The sequence below is a fragment of the Pseudophryne corroboree genome, chromosome 2 (genome assembly GCF_028390025.1).
Source record: "Pseudophryne corroboree isolate aPseCor3 chromosome 2, aPseCor3.hap2, whole genome shotgun sequence".
Taxonomy (NCBI): domain Eukaryota; kingdom Metazoa; phylum Chordata; class Amphibia; order Anura; family Myobatrachidae; genus Pseudophryne; species Pseudophryne corroboree.
The window spans coordinates 449,586,929-449,609,659 of record NC_086445.1 but is presented as its reverse complement, the minus strand read 5'-3'; the positions used below and the strand labels follow the sequence as shown (position 1 = coordinate 449,609,659).

General features: G+C 46.0%; 1 protein-coding gene and 1 non-coding gene across 3 annotated transcripts in view; both read right to left on the bottom strand.

The window, feature by feature from the left end:
* Positions 1 to 22,731, bottom strand: part of RFC2 (replication factor C subunit 2) — a 133,417-nt gene that overhangs the window by 5,596 nt on the left and 105,090 nt on the right. For both annotated transcript variants that reach the window (XM_063953709.1, XM_063953708.1), the window contains 6 exons: positions 8,918 to 9,019; positions 8,270 to 8,370; positions 8,019 to 8,176; positions 7,684 to 7,749; positions 5,688 to 5,768; positions 2,218 to 2,331 (listed from right to left, as the gene is read on the bottom strand). In XM_063953709.1, coding sequence (XP_063809779.1) covers positions 2,218 to 2,331; positions 5,688 to 5,768; positions 7,684 to 7,749; positions 8,019 to 8,176; positions 8,270 to 8,370; positions 8,918 to 9,019 — 622 coding nt within the window. The remainder of the gene's footprint in view (positions 1 to 2,217; positions 2,332 to 5,687; positions 5,769 to 7,683; positions 7,750 to 8,018; positions 8,177 to 8,269; positions 8,371 to 8,917; positions 9,020 to 22,731) is intronic.
* Positions 16,994 to 17,184, bottom strand: LOC135052837 (U2 spliceosomal RNA). The gene has a single exon (XR_010242297.1). It is a non-coding gene; the product is annotated as a U2 spliceosomal RNA (small nuclear RNA).

Below are 22,731 nucleotides of genomic sequence, written 5' to 3'. Positions count from 1 at the left end.
CCGCTATCCACTGACGCAACCACAAGGCCTTGCGCGCCGACACTGCCATGGCAAAAGTCCTAGCATTAATATTGTCCATCTCCTTAAGCGAGTCACACAGGACACGTCCATTGTCCTGAATGTGCTTCAGGAGCGAGTCACCATAGTGACCAGAGGCATATTCCCGGAGAGCACAATAGGACCGGCCTTTGCGATACACCTGCAGCTGTGTAGATAGACTTAAGTGTAGTCTCTATTTTTCTGTCTCCAGGATCCTTTATGGTAAAGGAGCCTGGGGCAGGCAGCACCGCCTTTTTGACAGTGGAGAGACTGATACATCAACTCCCGGGGGTTCTTCCCAGAATTTCCTACCTTCAGGAGCAAATGAGAAAATGCGCAAAAACTTTTTGGACACTTGGATTTTTCCAGGCCTGTTTGAGTAGGTCATCTAACTCTGTAGTGTCAGGGAAAGCGACAGGCTTGTTTTGTGTAAAGAAAAACAACTGCTGTGACGCAGCGTTCTCTAGAGGGCGCTTTACCACGTCCCGTATAGCCAGAATGAGCGGTTCAATATCCTGAGCAGAAGCGGAATCCCCACTAACGGGATCCAAGTCATCCCCATCCTCCTGTATATCCTCATCTGAATCAAAGAGTAGAGCAGATAAACCACACCTTTGTGGTCCTGAGTTAGAGAGGGGGGCTGTGTAACATATGCCCTAGCAGCTAAGTTTGCAACAGCCTGTTGTAGTAGCTGAGTTTTCTGAACATTAGCAGTGAGTTGTAATAACATATCAGACATCATATTCTTAAGGGCTCCTAGCCAGGAGAGCTATGGACCCTCTCCCCCAGCCCCCTTATTCAGTTGTGAAGATTGGCTGCATTGTGCGCATGAAACAGAATCAGATAATAAGGGAGAAAATCTGGTGTCGCACACACTGCATAGTTTGTTTACCCATGTTCACAGTAAATGACAATGACATACACACACACACACACACACAGTGAAACTTCTCAAGCCTGCCCTTACTGTATGCGAGAGGGAGACAAACAGAGAGAGAGAAGACCAGCACACCCCAGCTACACAGCCCCAGTGAGGCTGTCATCTTATTATATCACAGTGAAACACTAATGATTTCTGTCCTGTATAGGACACAGATTGCGTACAATAGTGTCTCTCCCCCTTTGCTACACCCTGTACCATTTTTCCAGCGTTTTCTGAGTGTCAGGAGGAGCTGTGTGTGCCTGCTGCAGTAAGCAGAGGAAGGCACCAAAATGTCACTGGTCCAGCTCTGAAGTACTGTAGCTCCGCTCCCCCCAATGGCGCCGGAGCTAGAGTTTTTTTTTATGCTGGCAATAACTCCTAAAGTTCTTAAAAACATCACACAAGTGCTAGTTTAAGCCACCACTAGCCATTTTACACAGGGGGCTCTAGCGGGTCCCCCCAGGAGGGTCCCGTATGCTGCGCCCGCGTTCAGCCGCACCATGAACCAGGGGACCCCCTTGCGGTTTGTACTTACCACTGTCACCTTCAGGCATCTGTTAGGGGCGTGCGGCGATTGCGACAGCTAAGGCGCAGTGCCCCGCTTAACAAACAACCTCTCAGGACGGTGGTCCCTGCAGCGGGGAAGCGGCTCGGACACCCCGCAAGGCCGGTGACCGACCCCCCTCTCCAGGTATGCTGTTGCCCAGTGAAGAAATTTAAAGTGCGCCGGCTCCTTTGGACCCATGCTACACCTCCATCATACTAAGTCTCCCCAATACCCCTTATGGATGCTAGATAAATAAATAAAATGCTTTTTATTAAAAAGAGGATGTGCCATTTAATATCACAAGTCAATGATGGAGATACTTGTTTGTAATGTTTTTTAGTCAATTTAATTGTTTTTTTTTTTTTTTAAGAATGTAGTAATTGTGGCAAGGTTCCCACATGTGTAGTAAAATCAAGCATATGTAAAAAAAGACCATAATAAATTCTTATAGGTTTTCCCACCATTGCCCTGGCAGGGCACAGACAAACCATCTTCATAACTGAGCCACCCCCTGCCACCGTGTTGTATACAGGGCAGAAGCGACCCCATGTAAAGTGTGTGAAGGTCCATTACCTTTAGCACCAAGTATGTATTGGCTTGATCCAAAGGAACCTGTAGACATATCTCTAAAAACCACCTCTCGCAGCTAATTATGTAACATCTCTCTTGGTGTTATCATGGAGAATGTAGTATACAGAATATATTTTACCTTAATAAATTCCAGCTTGAGATATTCAGGCATCTGAAAAGTCTTACACACTCGGAAAATATTGCCTATGATATCTTCTGGGGAGTAACCAAGTTTCCAGAGATGAGCTACAATCTGCATAACAAGAGAGTTTATATAAGCTTATCGTCACCATACATCAGTCCTTTCAGATGCATAAAGTTGATGTCAGCAGCAACTGAGACAAGCTTAAATTAGCATGAAAACCAACCCTAGCCATACCCTGTAGTACAGACAGGAAAGTTACCTATAGCTTACAGGTCAGTGGCATGTTTTATGCAAGCTGTCCAACTGGAAGTAGACTAAATGAAAACGTTTGCTTCCAGCAATCAGATCAGATACCAGGAGTTCTCTTCATTGTATCCCGCTACTGGAATAAAATGCAGAATATACCGTGTTCTCCCCAGGGGCACCTTAACAGAGGAGGGGACCCGTGTGCAGACTTCTCTCTGCGGCACTGTAGGTACTGCACATGCGCAGGTCTCTGGAAACATGGTGCCCACTGTGTTCCGGGAGACTAATCTCTAGTGTGCATGCACAGTTCTCCAAAAACATGGCACACACCGTCTTCCCAGAGACAAATCTCTAGTATGCACGCACAGGTCTCTGGGCACATGGTGCCAGCTATGTTCTCGGAGACAAAACTTTACTGCACATGCACAAATCACTGGGAAAATGGCCACCACACCATTTTCTCAGTAATTTCTCCAGCATCAGCAGCAGGACTCCGGAGAGGTAATTAAACATGGGTGCAGGGTGTTCGGTGTGGGCCCCCCTGGGCCCAGGGGCCCATTTGCACCGCACATACTGCACCAATTGTAGAAACGCCTATGGTCCTCTCACATAGAAGTTTCCTCCAATGTTCCTTGGCTCCCTTTTTGAACAGGGTCAACAGATTCAAATTACTTTTAGCCCTTTCTCTACTCTATTTCTGGTCTGGTAAACGGACCTGAGGAATGAAAAACCAAAACACACAGCCCTGCTGTCCAACACAAAAATCCTGCAGTGTTACCATGGAAATAACTTTCATTACTGTATCCAAATTCATTTATAAGTCAGAAAGTAGGAAAAAAGCAAAACAAGTAGTGTAAGTTACAGGACGGCGGGTACAAAGTGTCCCTTGTAGTATATGTTATGGAGATATGACAATCCTGTGTCTCCCACCCTTACTAACTCACCTGTGCATTACCACGGCAATTTGTCTTTGAATCCAGTGATGTCTGCTGGTGACTTTATAAATTGTCTGGGCCCTATGGCAGTGTTACTCAAATGTGGTTCTTTTGGAATCCACACAGTACATGTTTTCCATATTTCCTGGAGAATCAATTGATTAAAATATGCCAATAATTAACACCTGTGTGCCATCTAGATGACATGGAAACATGCACGGGTTGGGTTCTCTAAGGACTAATCTATGCCATAGAAAGACACCAAATAAGGGGTTGGTACGAAATCAGAAGACAGACCGCAGAATCCCGGGCACATTCTGGTAAGAATTTTTACTCTGCCCCCTAACCCCCCACCTGTAGTCTATCCCTAACCCTCCCCCTAGTTCCTAACTCTTACCCCAGTACTTACCTCCGGGATGTGTCAGGATCCAGGCTGCTTGGATTTTGATCGCATCACAAGATAAGAACACAGCAAGTAAGCTTGCATAGCACTGCATTTTATCTCCCTCACATTAGTCCATGATCAGCTACTTACAAAAGACACTAACATCCACATGGGAAGTTTGTGATCACCTTTGCACATGGCTGCAGTCTTATGGAAAATAAAGTGTTTCCCAGGAGACTTTGTGCATGTCCTCCTGTAACTCCTGAATGCATTACTGTGCTTTCCTTTTGGAATTTATATTGTAACCATAAAATAGACTGATTTTCTACTCTTGCCAGCATACCTTTGCCTCACAACTCTGACAACCAATAAACAGACCTCAACACAATCTGAAATCAATTGCCCCTTACTAATACCCCTTTTCCACTAGCTTTTTTAAACACAGGTAAATGCGCGTGTTTTTCCCTAGTGGGAAAGGGTTCCCCGGCAAATTCCCGGATCAAGTGATCCGGGAATCCTACCCGGGTTGAACACGTGGTCAACCGGCTAGCTGTCTAGTGTGAACGGGAGCCGTGTCGAGGTGACGCGGCTCCCGTTCACAGTGCATAGGGAGGGCGGCGCTGGGAGATCATGTGATCTCCCAGCGCCGCCCCTGCCGCGTCACTAGCGCATCACCAACCCGGCAATTGCCGGGCTGGTGAGCGCTGTCTGCAGGGGGCTGTAGCACGGGTCGCAGCCGTGTCAGGCAACACGGCTGCAACCCGTGCTACACTAGTGGAAAAGGGGTATAAGCCCACTCATAATCCGATTTGTGCCTCATATCCTCACTGATAACCACCACTCATTCCTCCCTCCAACACTTCTGCATTGCTCCCCACTTACAGATGCCCATTCCAATCAGACCATGCCTTAGCCTCCAGAGCTTTAAGATGGTTCTTGAAATCTACAATTCCTTAACCACTTGCCAGGCATGGTCACATGCAAGTGCTTTATCTGACCTGGTCTCACAGGATGCGATCAGTCAGATAAACAGCGTGTGCGGCTACCGGGAAGAGAAGCTTCCCTCCGCTGCTGCTCACAGAGGGACCGGACAGTCGCATATATTATATATATATATATAACCTTCACAGTGACCCGGCACTCCTGCGGTCCCCTCCGCCAGCGAACAGCTGCTCCCGGTGCCCTCCTCATAGAGGTAATCCTCCCAGATACAAGCAGTGCAATGAGGCGGCACTCAGGAGACTTTTCAAATGATTTAATGATGTGTTCTACGTTTCGGGGACGCAGCCCCTTCTCTATAGATAGATATATATATATATATATATATATATATATATATATATATATATATATATATTTTTTTTTTAAATAAATGTTTTTTTCTTTCTTTTTAACTAAAAACATTTTGGCTAGGGTTAAAATCATATTCTTCACCTAATTCACTCATAAAAAAAACCCTGGCAATTTCTGAGCGGTTTTGTGGGGAAAAATAGTTAAGTGGTTAAAGGACCCTATAAAAAAAAATTAATTATACCAAGAAACAAGCAAAGAATTTACCAGTGGCAGACAGAAGCTGGTTAACAGAGGAAACTATCTGCAAGCAAGTTTTAACAGCGGCTTACAGCAAGTCTGCACAGGAAAACATCTCATTTTTATGACCCCCACAACACAACCTTTCTGAAATACTGAAGTGATATCAGCAAGTGCTATATACCAGAAGCAGGGGTAACGCGATTCCAATTCAATCACACCAGTAGAAGCAAGTGCAATATCACTTTTCTCTTTCAATGCTAATATATCTGCCTTTAGCACACGATCTAGCGAATGAGGTTTTAAATACCAACTCATAATTACAAAATCCACTATCCAGATTTTCAATAAAACGTGCACAAACAAACCTTGTATGCTTCATCTATGTTCGCGTTCACACAGTGCTGTAACATTTCTTTCACTAATAATGGATGAGGCTCATCGCAAACCTTAAAAAAAATAAAAAAAAAATACAAGGACCTTGGTTAGCTTACATGTCATTTTGGCATAGACAAAAGATTTTTCTTAAGTCTGTTTAAAACCATTACCGTCTTTGTATGCAAAGAACCTTTTTCAGTTCTACTGGAAACACCTGGCATTTTGTTCCCCCATAACCAGCAGAATGGAGCTACATCCTTTAATATAGCAAGCACGACTATGGCACAGTATACAACCACAGTGGGGATTCTGGGTGAGGTGGAGTGATGTTTTCCATCTGCGCATGTGTCTGAGTTGCACTGCGTATACGTTGTGTATTTCTGGGCGGTTACAGCGGACAGCTAATCAGATGTAGCATAGCATGGGCGTGTATTTGGAGTGACACGGGCAGGTTGCTAAAAATAGTCGTGTTTAAAAACACTGAATCGCTCACATTGGAGGTCATACTCAGACGGTTGGTCTACACCCTGCAAGCAGCTGGTGCTATTTTCAATGGCGCAACCAATGGTGGAGTATAAAGACGCACACAGTATGAGTGCAGCATCTGTAGACACAGATAGTGGAGGAATTAATCCTCGCACATCTGGATGCATAGAGGTACACCAAGGAAGGGCTTTGTAGCGACATTAGCATAATGCTGCAGCAAAAGACACATGGAAGGCCGCAACTCCTCCAACTCCGTATCAGGCCTTATGAGAAGGGAGTATCCCTCCACCTCCATTAGGAGGCTGGTTTTCCATCCCAATCCACCCCTAAGGGGGACATGTACTAAGCAGTGATAAAAATAGAGAAGTGAGCCAGTGAAGTTGCCCATGGCAACCAAACATTTACGTAACATTTATAATTTGCATACTATAAATGTATATAGAACAGCTGATTGGTTGCCATGGGTAACTTCTCCACTTGCTCACTTCTACACTTTTATCAATGCTTAGTACATGTCCCCCTAAAATACTTGTTTTATGCTCATAACCAGTGGTCGTAGTGGAAATTTTGAAGTGGGGGTAAGGAAAAGTAAAGGTTGTAATTACGCTCTCTGGAAAGGGGCGTGTCCTTCCGTGTAGTTTACCACACCATATACCCCTTATACACATTATGCACCACAATTGCAGGACCCCTAATACTATTTAGTACTGGTGCCCCTTTCACATTATAGCACACGGTATTAGCTGAAATCTACATTATAGCAACGGTATTAGCCGAAATCCACATTATAGCACACGGAAAAAACTAAATTCACATTATAACACACGGTATGAGCCGAAATTCACATTATAGCACATGGTATGAGCCGAAATTCACATCATAGCACACAAAATGAGTCAAAATTGACATTATAGCACACAGAATGAGCCAAAATTCACATTATGCCACATGGAATGAGACAAAATTCAGGTAGAGTGACAGCAGGGACAGCAAGGGCATACAGTAGGGACTAGGGAGAGAGAAAGGCAGCAGGGTAAGATTACCTATTTAGCAGCACGGTGCATGAGGAGGCTGTGATCTGAGGTGCATGAGGAGGCTGTGGTTGGTGCAGGGCGGAGGAGGCTGTGGGCCGGATAGTGCGGAAGTCCAGAGAAGGACTGAAGGCGGCAGAGGAAACTGAGGGCAGCGCAGGTGTAGCGGAGGAGGCAGAGGGCAGCAGTGGTGTAACAGAGGAGGCTGTGGTCAGCAGCCTTTGGTGCGGCACTGGCTCCTATGACCGTGGCGCTATTTCAAATCTGCTGTGAACCGGCAGCCAATCAGGGCGGCCACTCTGTCTGCGGCAGGTCTGAAATAATATCGCTGCGGTCAGATCGATGCAGGTGTCAGTGCTCGAAGAAGTGCCGGTACACCATACCGTTGTACACTGGCCCACTTCGAGCACTGCTCATAACCAAATGAGAGATAAACAATATCGATATTATCTGACATATTAACACTTACCTTAAACACATTTGTACTGTTTACAAATCCAAAACCAGACTGTGTGGACTGTAAGTTATTCAACGCCTAGAAAAGTTTAAATAAAGTTAGGAATACAAAAAAAAAAAAAAAAAAAGAATTGGCAACATGAACAATTAATAGCCACTTTGGGAGAAAACGTTTCCAATCCAAAAGACATCTACACACAGAAAAATACCAGACACTGTCACTAGACAAACCCTGAAACAATCAAAAATAGAGCAGTCTTTGTTTTTTAATGCACCATTATCACAATTCCCAAAAAAGCTTTATTGCAAAGAAAACAGAGCACTAATCCAAAATCTCCCCAGTAGTACCTGTCTCATATCCCCTTGTGCAGTGAATACAATGGCCTCAAGCCCATCATCTGTGCACTGAACTTTCTCCTTCTCTACCACAGTCATCAACCTAGCAAGGACCTGCGAGTCCGTTAGTTTTGTATAGCGGAGAACAGCGCAGCGAGACTGGATAGGTTCTGGAGGGGAAAAAAAAACAAGAAAGTAGTAAATTAACACATACATAATCAGAAACCAACAAAGTGTCTAGTACAGGTTGGAAAATACTGTACCTATAATCTTATCAGAGGCGTTGCAGGCCAGAGCAAAGCGGGTTGTCTTGGAATAGATTTCCATAGTTCTTCTCAAAGCTTGCTGGGCTCCATCTGTCATGCTATAAGCAAAGAAAAATCATTGCAATGCCAAAAAACGTTTTTAGACACAATTCAGTGCAACATGAAGCTAGCTATCATTCAGATGTGTGAACGTTACCCAACACTGATGAAACCTTCGGCACATGACTGCATTAATGTTACAGGTGTAATATCTTTATTAACTTTAGTTGGAGAGAATATGCCATTGACATTCTTTATGTGGTTTAAAAACTGCAACAATATCTGCAGCCATAAAGAGGACCTACATTTAATTTACTCACTGAATCCCTGATGGCCATAAAAGCCACACACTGCATTCCTCTAATAATGTACTTTTCTGCCTATTTCAAAAACTTTAGGTAGAGGTCACATCTCCCAATACATAAACTTCACATTAATCTAAATAGGAGGGAAGGAGCATAGACTCCTGATAAGCCAGCTCTGGAGTCTGGTGTGAGAAGAGTTTTGCTTTGAATTAACACAACACAAAGCAATAAATGAGGCTTTATTTTCTGTAACAACTCCATCTCCACCTAAAAAGCTACACAAATTAAATTCGTAACACACCTGTCTGCTTCATCCAGTATAATAATTTTATGCCGACTTTTTGGAAGTGTAACCTTCTGTTGTGCAAACATTTTAATTTTGTTTCTCACCACATCGATGCCTCTGAAGAACACGGAATAAAAGAAAAACGGTCAAGAGACATTATAAACATGGATGCACTTGTGATGGCTTGCTAATCAAAAGATCACCAACATTACATCTAAAGTTATTCCCGAGGTCTTCCTGAAACTCATTACCTGATGGGTCACACAGACCTCTGTACAGTAAATGGGATTTTAATTACCTACCGGTAAATCCAATTCTCGTAGTCCATAAGGGATATTGGGGGAATTAAGTACGATGGGTAAAGACGGGGGCCAAAGGAGCCAGTGCACTTTAAATTTCTTCAACTGGGTGTGCTGGCTCCTCCCCTCTATGCCCCCTCCTACAGGCAGTTATAGGTAAAAACGTGCCTGGATGAGAAAGGACATACAGATGGGTCCACGTTTATCTTGACCTTTAATAGGATTAACTGAGACTGGCCAGTCGGACTTAATCCCCTGCTGTATTGTTCTCTGTATTGTATTGCAGCTGAGAATAGATGAAGGGTTTATGCTAATAAGTCATGTTGTGCCTAGGCGCAGAAAACTAGTCAAGATAACCGTGGACCCATCTGTATATGAGAGAAGGAATACGATAACAAAGAGTGGTGAGATTTACACCCCAGCACACCATTAACATATAACAATCAGCAACGGATGGTAACAACAACAGCTGAACAGGTAACCATATAACAGAGAACCTGCAGAAAAGTAAACGCACTGAGGCGGGCACCCAATATCCTTTTTGGACGAGAAAAGGATTTACCGGTAGGTAATTAAAATCCCATTTTCTCTAGCATCCATAAGGGATATTGGGGGAATCTAGTACGATGGGGACGTCCCAAAGCTTCCAGAATGGGCGGGAACGTGCAGAGACTGCTGCAGCACCGCCTGCCCAAACTGTGTATCCTCTTTGGCCAGGGTATCAAACTTGTAGAACTTCACAAAAGTGTTCTTCCCACGAGACACCACGGGCAGCCGCCTAAGAAGATCCCACTGATCTCGTAGATTGGGCCTTCAGTGACTTAGGAACAAGTAAGGCTGAAGACACATAGGCCTGTTGAATAGTAAGCCTAATCCAACGAGCAATGGACTGCTTTGAAGCAGGACAACCCTTTTTCTGTGCATCAGAGCACAAAGAATTCGTCTTTCTGATCCTAGCCGTTCTCTTGACATAGATCTTCAAGGCTCGCACAGCATCCAATGCCTCAGGTGGAGCAGAAGTGTCAGAACTAGATGGAATCGCAATAGGCTGACTAGTCCGGAGCTCCACTCTATCCTCATAAAAGACCAAGTAAGGGCTTTTACACAACAAGGCCCCCAATTCTGAGACACGTCAAGCAGAAGCCAGGGCCAGTAACATCACTGTCTTCCACGTGAGGTACTTGTCTTCTACCGTCATCAGAGGTTCAAACCAGGAGGACTGTAGAAAATCCAACACAACATCCAAATCCCAGGGTGTCGTAGGCAGCACAAAAGGAGGTTGTATGTGGAGTACCCCTTGCAAGAAGGTCTGAACTTCTGGCAACACTGCCAATTTCTTCTGAAAGAAAATGGAGTGTGCTGAAATCTGGACCTTAATTGAACCCAGGCGTAAACCCTTATCCACACCAGCCTGCAGGAAACGCAAGAAACGTCCCAAGTGAAACTCAGCAGGCGTATATACGTGCGTTCCTCGCACCAAGAGACATATCTCCTCCAGATATGATGATAGTGTTTTGACGTCACAGGTTTCCTGGCCTGAACCATGGTAGCAATAACATTCTTGGAAAGGCCCTTGTGAGCTAGGATGTTCCGCTCAACCTCCATGCCGTCAAACGAAGTCGCTTTACGTCCGGGTAGACTAACTGTCCTTGTTGAAGAAGATCGCTTCTTAGTGGTAGAGGCCAAGGGTCTTCGACGGACATGTCCAGAAGATCCGCGTACCACGCCCCCTGAGGCCAATCCGGGGCAATCAGAATTGCTTGGACTCTTTGATTCCTGATTCGCTTCAGCACCCTTGGGAGCAATGGAATCGCAGGAAACAGGTAGACCAGCCGGTAAGGCCAAGGTGATGTCAGTGTATCCACTGCCCTCGCCCGAGGGTCCCTGGTCCGTGAGCAATACCGGGGAAGTTTCTTGTTGAGACGAAAAGCTATCATGTTTATTTGTGGGCAACCCCAACAGTCGATGATCTGCTGAAACACCAGATGGTGGAGCTCCCACTCCTCCAGGGGTGTATAGATCGTGACGACTCAGGAAGTCCGCTTCCCAGTTGTCCACACCCGGAATGAAGATTGCTGACATTGCTCTTGCATTTCTTTCTACCCAGAGGAGTATTTTTGACACCTCTCGCATGCAGGCTCTGCTTTTTGTCCCTCCTTTTCGACTGATATACGCCACAGCCATCGCGTTGTCCGACTGTACCTGGATCGCGTGATCCTTGAGCAGAGGAGAGGCATGAAGCAAAGCATTGTAGATCGCCCGTAGTTCCAGAATGTTGACTGGAAGGAGGGCTTCGTGATCCGACCACCTGCCATGGAACTGCGCCCATTGGGTGACAGCTCCCCATCCCCGTATACTCACATCCGCCGTGAGGAGGGTCCAATCTTAAATCCTGAAACTCCCGCTTTCCAGGGGATTGGAGGACTGTAGCCACCACAGGATGGAAATCCTGGCCTGAGGTGACAGCCAAATCATCCGATGCATCTGTAGATGCGATCCGGACCACTTGCTCAGGAGATCCAACTGGCATGGAACCTCCCATACTGGATCGCCTCGTATGAGGCAACCATCTTTCCCAACAACCTTATGCAAAGATGTACGGACACTCGAGTAGGTCGGAGCACCATGCGGACCATCTCCTGAAGTGTTTTCGCCTAGTCCTCTGGTAGAAACACCTTCTGGGCCACAGTATTCAGCAACATCCCCAGGAACAGGAGCCTCGGAGTTGGCTCCAGGTGGGCTTCTGTAAGTTGAGGATCCACCTATGGTCTGACAGAAGATGGATAGTGCGGTCGATATGGAGCAACAAAAGCTCCCTGGATCTTGCTTTTATCAGAAGATCGTCCAGATAAGGGACAACATTGACCCCCTGGACCCGGAGCTGAAACATCATCTCCGCCATCACCTTCGTGAATACCCTCGGGGCTGTGGACAGGCCAAAGGGCAGTGCCTGGAATTGGAAGTGATTGTCCAGCACGGCTAACTGCAGGTACGCCTGGTGAGGCGGCCAAATTGGAATATGGAGGCAGGCGTCCCTGATATCCAAGGAGACCATAAATTCCTGTTATTCCAGGCCCGCAATCACTGCTCGCAGGGATTCCATCTTGAACACCTTCAAATAAGGATTCAAGGATTATAGATACCAAATGGGTCTGACCGAACCGTCTTCGGCACCACAAACAGGTTTGAGTAAAACCCCTTGCCGCGTTGCGGTATTGGAACAATGACATGGGACTGGACCAACTTTCGGATGGCCTGTTGCAACGTAACTTGCATATCCTCCAAAGCTGGTAAGCTTGATTTGAAAAATCATTGGGGAATACTACTGTCGAACTCCAGCTTGTAGCCCTGAGAAACGAGATCTCTGACCCAGGTATCTAGGCAGGAAGTCTCCCAGATGCGACTTAAGTGACGCAGTCTAGCTCCCACCTCGAGATACCCTCGGGCTGGGTGGGCAACGTCATGCTGAGGCCTTAGTGGAAGCAGAACCGGTGGACTGATCCTGAGAGTTGGTGCTTGCAGGTTCTCTGGACTTACCTCTGGTGCCTCTAGTCACATTGGTGGAACCTCTGGCCTTAGATCGAAATCTGTGAGACCGAAAGGACTGGACAGACGGCCCCAGATAGGAGCGTCTCGCCGGTGGGGCCCCAGTGGGGAGAAACGTGGATTTCCCAGACGAACTTTGGAAATCCAGGTATCCAAAGTCAACCCCAAAGAGCCATTCCCCAGAAAAGGGGAGGGATTCCATACTACGTTTGGATTCTGCGTCTGCAACCCACTGACGTAACCACAAGGCCCTGCTCGCCGACACTGCCATGGCAGAAGTCTGAGCATTAATGTTCCCCATCTCCTTGAGTGAATCAGAGGACAGTAGTGTCCTGAATGTGTTTTAGGAGGGTTACCATAGTAACTAAGGGCATATCCCCCCGAGAGGACCCCCGAATTTGAGTGACCCAGGAATGAATGGCATGGGTCATCCAGCAACCCATAATGACCGGCCTTTGTGATATACCGGCTGCTGTGTATATACACTATAGGGTAGTCTCTATCTTCCTATCCCCAGAATCCTTCATGGTAAAGGAGCCCGGGGCAGGCAGCAATGCCTTTTCAGACAGACGAGAGACTGATACATCCACCCCAGGGGGTTCCTCCCCAAATTTTCGACCTTCAGAAGCAAATGCGCAAAAACTTTTTAGACACTTGGAATTTTTTGTCAGGATTTTTCCAGGCCTGTTTGAATAGGTCATCTAACTCTGTAGAGTCAGGGAAAGTGACATTAGGCTTGTTTTGTAACAAAGTAAAATAGGGATTTTTGTTTACTTACCGTAAAATCTCTTTCTCTGATTCCATCTGGGGGACGCTGCGCACTTACTAATGGGTTAGAGTGTGTGGGATGGGAGTTTGGCACAGAACCTATAAAAAACTAACTCCAACCCCCTCTAACCCCTCCCATCTCCAGCCTGACCAGCAGATTACCTCAGTTAACGTTTAGCAAAGCCGGAAAAGGCAGAACAGAACATATATACGGGAGAGATCGCAGTGTCCCCCAGATGGAATCAGAGAAAGATTTTACGGTAAACAAAAATCCCTATTTCTCTTTCATCCATCTGGGGGACGCTGCGCACTTACTAATGGGATTTCCCAAAGCAAGCTAATTAGAGGAGGGAGACACAGACGACATAGCAGTCTGCAAAATTTGATGCCCAACAGAGGCAGTCTCCAAACCAAAAGTATGAAAAACTGAAGAAGAACCTTGTGAAGGTATGTACGGACGACCAGGTCGCCGCTCTACACAGCTGTTCGACAAAAACACAGCCGCGAACAGCACAAGAGACTCCAACAGGTCGAGTCGAATGAGCCCCTAAGGAATCAGGAACAGGCAACGCCTAAGAAACATAAGCCTGCTGAATAGCAAAATTAACCCAGCACGTCACCGTGTTCTTAGAGGTCAGCCAGCCACGCTTGGGCGCAGCAAACAAACCCAACAAGGTAATATGTAAGGTTCGAACGACAACCAATAAGGCCAAGTACCGACCCGCCCCGGATGAGCCCGGGACGAAACAGAAAGCACAATGTGTTGAAGAGGAAAAAAACAGCTACAACTTGTGGTTTGTAAGTAAAACCACCCTAACTGCATAAACAAAAACACTGTAAGAGAAAAGAAACCGCAACTCAACAAGAGTCCAGAGGCCGGAAAGGAGAAACAGGAGCCATTCTGGAAAGTAAATTCTAGAGCAGAACCCTGTCTCCTTAGACAAGAAGACAATGTAGCTCTGACAACTGTGTTGCAGAAAAGATAAGAGGCTGAAAGGACTAAGAACTCCAGCTGAGTGACCGTTAAATACACACCAACGATGACAAGTGTTCTGGCATTGTGATTGGTTAGAGACCCAGAAACGTAGTAGGGCTTGATGACGTTGTTCTCCACAATCACGCCGTCACAGTCAGAAGAGACAAAAGCCCGTTGATGACGCAAAGGTTGAGAGTGGAAAGCTGGCCGGAAAGGTACCCTGTAAGGAGCCCTGGTCACCCTGGCATGAAGCATTGCAGAACATAGTCAATAGGCAAATCCGAAGCGGATTAGGAAAAACCGAAAGAGCCACTGGTCAAATGCGTTGAAGTACTCACTAGATTTTGCCAGAGGTAGAATAAATATGCTAGATGAAAGTGAGAAGGAGCTGACACAGCATCCATGATTGCCACAAGAGGATCCCCGGAGTGATCACAGTACCAAGGAAGCCCTGAGGTCTATGTAGGCTAGTCATAGACACACCAAAGCCAGAAATCCCCGCTGATTTCACATACATTAAGGAAGAACAGCCTGACGATCCAGGAAGTCCGCTCCCCAGTTGCCCATACTGCAACTGGAGATGACAGATATTGCCGGAATCCAAAATTCCGCCCTCTGCATATGTTAGACACTGTTCCGATGGCTCTCCAGCTACAAGTGCCACAGAACAATTGATATAGGCCACAGTGGACAGACCTTATAGAAGACATTGAGCTGGAGTCAAGGCGTTGTAGATCGCCCGTAGATCGGAAGTGACATTTCCACTTCGGACATCAGTTTCATTGAAAATGCCAGAGTTGAAACCAAAAACCGTAATGTGTGAAACTTTTGACTGTAGGTATGACCCTCCATGTCGAGACAGAATGAAGTCCTACGAGTCAGATCTGTATTGTGTAACGAAAAGATCGACCAATGAAAATATCTTCGTATTTTAATTGAGAAGCTAAACTGCTGTTTATGTAAACTCAATTCTGCCTGAGATTAATAACATTGAATCTGAGATTGAAGAAACCCGGCAGGAGATCGGGGGAATGGAGCCACCTGTAAAATCACCACTGTCCTGCAGAGGAAGTGTATGCCTGACCCCTGAGTCTATTCTGGTCAGTAAATCCTGCACTCCGCCAAAGTTCGAGATACCAGGTATCGAAAAGAATACCACCCATGAATAACATCATCTGCGAAGGAAGAAATCCAGAACCAAGGTCCGCTGTAGAACAAAGTGCATGAGACAGAGCTCTTTTTTTTTTTTTTAACAACTGACCCAAAATGGCAGCGATGCCCAGATGATGGGAAAAGGATTGGACTGAATACTCCTGTGGCGGATAGCGAACAGACTGCAATGATTAGAGCCCGTCTCTTGGATGCAACATAAACAAGATGGGCACTAAAGAATTTTGCTTGGTACGTGTTCCCCAAGATTCAGAATATATGTTCGTGATACAAATTCAGTACAACCAATGGACCAGTGGACTCTGAGAAAGTTGGTATCTTCCCCACTGGGAACCAGCGTGTCCGACTTCGTGGCCCCTGCAGAGGGCACCTCGGAAGGCCGTGTTCTAGGCAGACAAATGCCTCCCAAAAGAATACACATTTTCCTGACATAGGTTAAAATACCCATTTCTCAGCTATTTACTCAGGATGAGAACCCACGACCTGTTATACCGCAGGCATACACCTTACTGATAGAGTTATTTGCTCCTGCCTGCAAAGTACGTTGTAATTTGGAAGCAGAATTTCACGATTCGCAACCATAATGAATAGAAGGGTGTCATAGCCAGGGAAAAGATGCAACATTGAGTAGATAGGGAATAGAGCCCGAGAGACCAAATCTGTCAATGGATAATTTGAAAAGGATCAGCTGCCACAAGAATGGACAACTTGCATTATGCAACCTGCAAACGGTTTAAAAATTCATGCATAAGCCAGGAGAGCGCGTAGTAATATTCCTGTCAGAATGAATACCAATATAATAACGGTCTCACTGTGTCAATCTGTGATGACTGTTAAGGTCACATACTGTACTTTAGTAAAGACAGTCGCCTTAGGCTCTCCCATGATGGATGCGTCCACTAATTATTAGTGGAACCTTCATTAGATCAGTGTCTTTATCAGCGAAAAGGATAAAGAAATACTGTCTCTAATGAGACACCGAAACTGAACCGAAAACAGTATGTACTAGAGACAGACACATTTCCCTGGAAATATAAACTTTTTGCATCAGGTGTGTAGTCAGACTTCCATCAACATTCTCTCAACGTGAAGGAAGAGGTGGAAACCAAGAAATTCAGTAGATTTCTTATTTCTATCCTAAAGGATCCTCACTGACAGGATTTATCTCACCATTTTCTTTAGAAGAAGCCTCAAAATGCCTCTGAAGTAAAGGAACTATATTGTCTGTCAAAGACCAGGCTCGTTGCACAGTATGAACGGATTAAGGAGCTTTGTCCAGCCATTTGGCAATTCATGAGTACATAGAGTACAAGAAATAGAAAAAGTCTGTTTGAAAGGTGCACCGGTCCCGGAGGTACTGCAATACCGGGTCAATGCGTGGAGTGGACAGAGCAAGCTCTTCTTCCATCTCCCTGTTCTAAAAATCCATTTAATACATGGCCCCCAGATAGGGGGCGTATCAGATATTAAACTGATAAGAATAGATACTACACCTGATCTTAGCCAAAAGACCAAGAAGCGGCTAAGTAGTAAACAGAGTACCAGACCCATTACATTGACATAGTGTAAGGGAAAGTAGACTAAAAAAAAAAATACCGGTATTTGTGGAGCGGTCCTGGAACCCCAATCCCTGCAAGTACAGGGAATATATATACATATATAACTTCACACAGTTAGGGGCATACACTGAACTGGAGGGAAGCAGGTTCAGGGGAAATTTAAGGAAAAAATTTCTTCACAGAAGGGGTAGTGGATAAGTGGAATAGCCTCCCATGAGCGGTGGTAGAGGCTAAGACTGTAGAGCAATTTAAACCTGCTTGGTATATGCATATACTTCTATTTAAACAAGCTCATGGCCTCAGTGCTGTGAGGCAGCAATGCTAACCACTACCCCATCCGTATTATTCTGGATTGGGGTGTGTCTGGCCCACAGAGGCATAAACTGATCCCTGGAACCTCCCGGCTGTTCCGCAACTAGTGTCCCGGAGCATGGGGTACCTGTGTCCGTGCTACCTTAAGGAAGTCTGGAGCCACATTGGGAACATGCAATTAAATGTATATGGGAATCAAACCTGTGTACTCTATCTTGCCAATACGCAGCATTAGCCCACCACGCTATTGGAGCTCCTGTGTAGTAAACTACTGAACTTGCCGTTCCTTTAGGAGATTTGCTGGTTTACAGACCATGGAATATACAAGGCCACAACCAAAGCACACAATAATGTTCCTCTTAACTCTTGTGTGCTGTGGTCCAGTTCTACCGACTGAGCTATAACGCTCCTTTTATAACATGATGTTTGTAAACAGGTAAAAAACAAAAAACTGTTGTCTATGTCAGAATAGCACAACACTAGTTAAGAAATGATCCCCGCCTGTGTAATAAACAGGGTGAGATAAAAATAACTTTATTACAGTGAGACTACCGAAATATAGGCAGACAAGACATAAAATTGGGAGATGCAGATTTCTGATTTAACCCAATAACACTTGTATTTTCTGATCCCTGCCTGTATAATAACAGGGTGAGTCAGGTTTCTGTCAGATAATCTCCTCCTCTGTTGTGCAGCGTTCCCTGTTCAGACAGCGTTGATACAGAGGGAGTGGGTAGTAAAATGGCGCCCGCTGGTTGAGTCCGTCCCCACAGACAGTGATGGGCGGAACAGTAAAGACCGGCAATGCGGGAAGAGCACGGCGGGAAGCCCCTTTAGGAGAACGGCCTGTAGCAGCCGTAAAACTCCTTCAGTTATACAGACGCGACTACCGCTCCCCTTCTGCCGTCACGCCGCCGCCTGCCCTGAAGCGGAAATGGCAGGATCCGAAGTAGCGGTGAGCGGCATGTCAGTGGCGTGATCCTAGCCGCTCTCAGTACCCTGCTGCGCGCCACTGCCGTCTAAATGGAAATAGTAATAATGGGACACTGTCCAACACTGCCAGGGCAAGTTGTATGTCCTACCTGATATAGTGCCTCCTCGGTGCTGTGTCCGGTAACAGAAAGCCCCAGAGACCTCTGGCATGGTGACTTTCTAGAGGCTGGGTGAGTGAGAAATAAGGCACACAGCCGCCTTCTATATAACTTAACCCCACTCACAATATGCTTGTCGCCTGTATACAGGGACTAAACATAAAATCAAAACAGATAGGAAACAAAAACCTACTAAAATCTAAGAGCAAAGGAAAGTGTGCCTGTCCTCCAAGGCACAAAACTAAAACTGAGGTAATCTGCTGGTCAGGCTGGAGATGGGAGGGGTTAGAGGGGGGAGGAGTTAGTTTTTTATAGGTTCTGTGCCAAACTCCCATCCCACACACTCTAACCCATTAGTAAGTGTGCAGCGTCCCCCAGATGGATGAAAGAGAAATGACTGCTGTGACGCAGCGTCATCTAGAGGGAGCTTTAACACGTCCCGTATAGCCAGAATTAGGGGTTCAATAACCTGAGCAGAATCAGGATCACCACTAACGGGATCCAGGTCATCCCATCCTCCTGTATATCCTAATCTGTATCAGAGAGTAGAACAGGTAACCCACATTTCTGTGGACCTGCATGAGAGAGGGGGGACTGTGCATCTGCTCTAGCAGCTAAATCTGCAACAGCTTGTTGTAGTAGCTGAGTCTTCTGCACAATAGCAGTGAGCTGGGATGACATATCTGACATCATAGTTTTAAGAGACCCTAACCCAGTGGGGCTCTGGACCCACTACCCCAGCCACTTCACTGATTTGTGAAGATTGACTGCATTGTTCACATGAAAAAGAATCGGTAGATAATGGAGAGAATCTAGTTTGACATACACAGCACAGTTTGTGTTTGCCCATGTTTCACAGTAAGCACAACAACATACACATACAAACAGTCAGTGATATTGCCCTACTGTATGTGAGAGGAGACACAGAGAGAGAGAACGACACCAGCACACCCTGAGCTGCACAGCCCCAGTAAGGCGGACAGCTCACTATAATACAGTAAACACTAACAATTTCTGTTCTAAATAGGATCAGGATAGTGTACACAAGCTGCTCTCCCCCTTTGCTACACCCTGTACCAGATATCCAGTGTGGCTGAGGAATCAGGAAGCGCTGTGTGTGCTGTCTATGGCTGCAGTATGCAGAGGAAGGCGCCAAAACGCCTCAGGTCCTGCTCTAATGTAGCTCCACCCCCTCCAATGGCGCTGGAGATACACTAATATATTATACTGGCAAAGTCTCCTTTTTAGCGCAAAAAAAAAAATCACAAGTTTTTGTGCCAGTTCCACACGGAGGATCTTAGCTGGACCCCCTTAGAGGGTCCCGTACGCTGCGCACTTGGTCAGCCGCACTGTGAACTGGGGGACCCCCGATGTGTACTCACCAGTGATGTCACCTTCAGGCAGCGTTAGGGGTGTGCGGCGTGCTGTGGCTGTGACAGCCAAGGGGCAGTGCCCCGCTGAAAAACAACCCCTCAGGATGGTGGTCCTGCAGCGGGGAAGCGGCTCTGCACCTTGTAAGGCCGGTGACCATCCCCCTAACTCCCACGGTGCAGGTATGCTGTTGCCCAGACAGCATACCGAAAAGAACTAACAGAAAAATGAAATTGAAGAAAACTCTCTGGAGCTCAGAGATGTGCATCCTCTCCTGAGGGCACTTTTTTCTAAACTGCAATGTGGGAGGGGGCATAGAGGGGAGGATCCAGCACACCCAGCTGAGGAAATTTAAAGTGCACTGGCTCCTTTGGACCCCGTCTATACCCATCGTACCAGGGGGGTCATTCCGACCCCAGCCGTGCGATCGGGTTGGAACTGCGCATGCGCTGCGGCCGCATTGCGTAGGCGAGTCGTTGCCAGGCAGCGACGCAGCTAGCAAAGAAAGCGGTTGCAGTTGCAACCGCAAGAAGATTGACAGGAGGAAGGTGTTCCGGGGTATCAACTCACTATTTTCTGGGCGTGAAGAGCCGAACGCAGGCGTGTCGAGGCATTTGGAGGGCGGATGTCTCACATTAATACCGGGACCTGCAACGCTGGATTCATCACACAGGGTTAGTCTTACCCTGGTCTTGTTTTACACAAAACTTTTTTGCATAGCAGGGCTGCACAAGCGATCGCAGCCTTGATATGCAAAAAACAACAACTCCCCCATGGGCGGCGTCTAGTTGATCGCACGGGCAGTAAAAAGTGGCTACGTGCAATCAACTCGGAAATGACCCCCTAGATTCCCCCAATATCCCTTATGGATGCTAGAGAAAAATACTGCAATATTATTATCCACCAGTACAAACGCCAAGTGGCTGAAGTTTTCCCCCCAGATAGTTCTGTTTACATTACAGCATATACATTATTGATGAAATGTCTGCGCAGTAAAGCAGTTCCAATTCGGATTTTAAAATAAGTGATCACTTTACCTTAATCTGCGGAATTTCCTCCCTTTGTCTGCACACCACACAAGCACAACATACAGTGCACATACATTACAGTCAGAAAAACAATCTGGCCAGTTATACCCCTTTCACACTGCCAATGCCAGATCCCACCTGGGAATTGGAAACGGGTCCTTACCGGGTGGGATCCAGCATTGGCCGCTGCTGCAGGCTTCCCCGAACTGGCAATAGGCAGGGCGGGTTGCCACAGCAGCGGGGGGCGGAGCCGGCGGCGCTGGGAGAGGAGATCATCTCCGCGCCACCTCTCCCTGCTGTAGTAAACGGGTCCCGGGACGCATCGACCCGGGAGCCCGTTTACTGACCTGGTATTCAACCCGGGTATAACACTGCTTTATTGCCGGGTCAAGTGACCCGGGATTTTGGCTATGCCCCTTTCACACTGCACGCTGACCCGTGTCGACCCAGCAATATGCCGAGTCATTACCGGGTTATTTGTGCGGTGTGAAAGGGGTATTATTTTTGCAATAGAAACTTTACCATACAGTATGTAATTGCTGTGAACAAAGTAGTCATTGATACTGAAGCAAATGGATCCTCTGGTCAGGTTAAAATAATATTAAGATTATGATATATACTTTAAAAACAAAACAAAAAACAAACAAACAGCATAACCTACTTATTTTGCATTTAGATGAAATTACACTTGATTTAACCCCAAATCCCACCAAATACACACACCAGTTATAGATACTGATAAGTACTCAGGGGGGGTCTCCAATTAGACGTGGTTAATTACTGCAGCTAATTGTCTCACCGGGGATTATCCAATTAGCCCCATAAAGCCGTGTCTCGCGCCGGCTTTTTGGGGATTCTGTTTCTCCTCCCTTAGTTAGGCAAAACCAAGTCCCCGGAAACAGCCCAGTTTTCGTCTGTTTCTACCAAAAATATATGTTGTTATGGTAAGAACTTATCGTTGATAACGGTATTTCTAAGTCCACAGGTTCCACAGGATAAAATTGGGATATGATGAAGCGACAGCGGATTTGCACCAAATCGGTCAAAGCTTTTCGGCCTCCCAGCATGCAACGGGCCCGTCCATATATCCCTGCTTCAGGCTAATCAGTTGCGTTCCAAAGCTCAAGGCAGAAGCATCATAGATAGCCCTAATCAGGCAAGAAAGAACACACATACACACCCTTCCGTACAAGAAGGAGAGGTTAGTGAGTAAAAGGATCCTCAAATAAGGTGCGTCAGGGTGGGATCCTTGTGGAACCTGTGGACTTAGGAGAAATACGGTTATCAACGGTGAGTTCTTACCATAACGTATATTTCTCCGGCAGGGTCCACAGGTTATCCATAGGAGAACATTGGGATTTCCCAAAGCAACTTAGTGGTGGGGACGCTCCTGATTGGACAGGAGAATCCTTCGCCCGAATTCAGCGTCATGAGAGGCAAAGGTATCCATGTCTAATGATATATCTAAATATCTATATAATCTATATAATCTAAATTATAATTTTATAATAATTATATTATATTATAATCTAATTTATATTATAATCTAAATATAAATATCTATATAATATAATGTCTATATAATATATCTATATAATATAATGTCTATATATATCTATATCTAATGATGGTATCTAATGTCTAATGAATGTGTTAATGGAAGACCATGTGGCTGCCTTACATATCTGTTCTGCTAAAGCACCACGTTG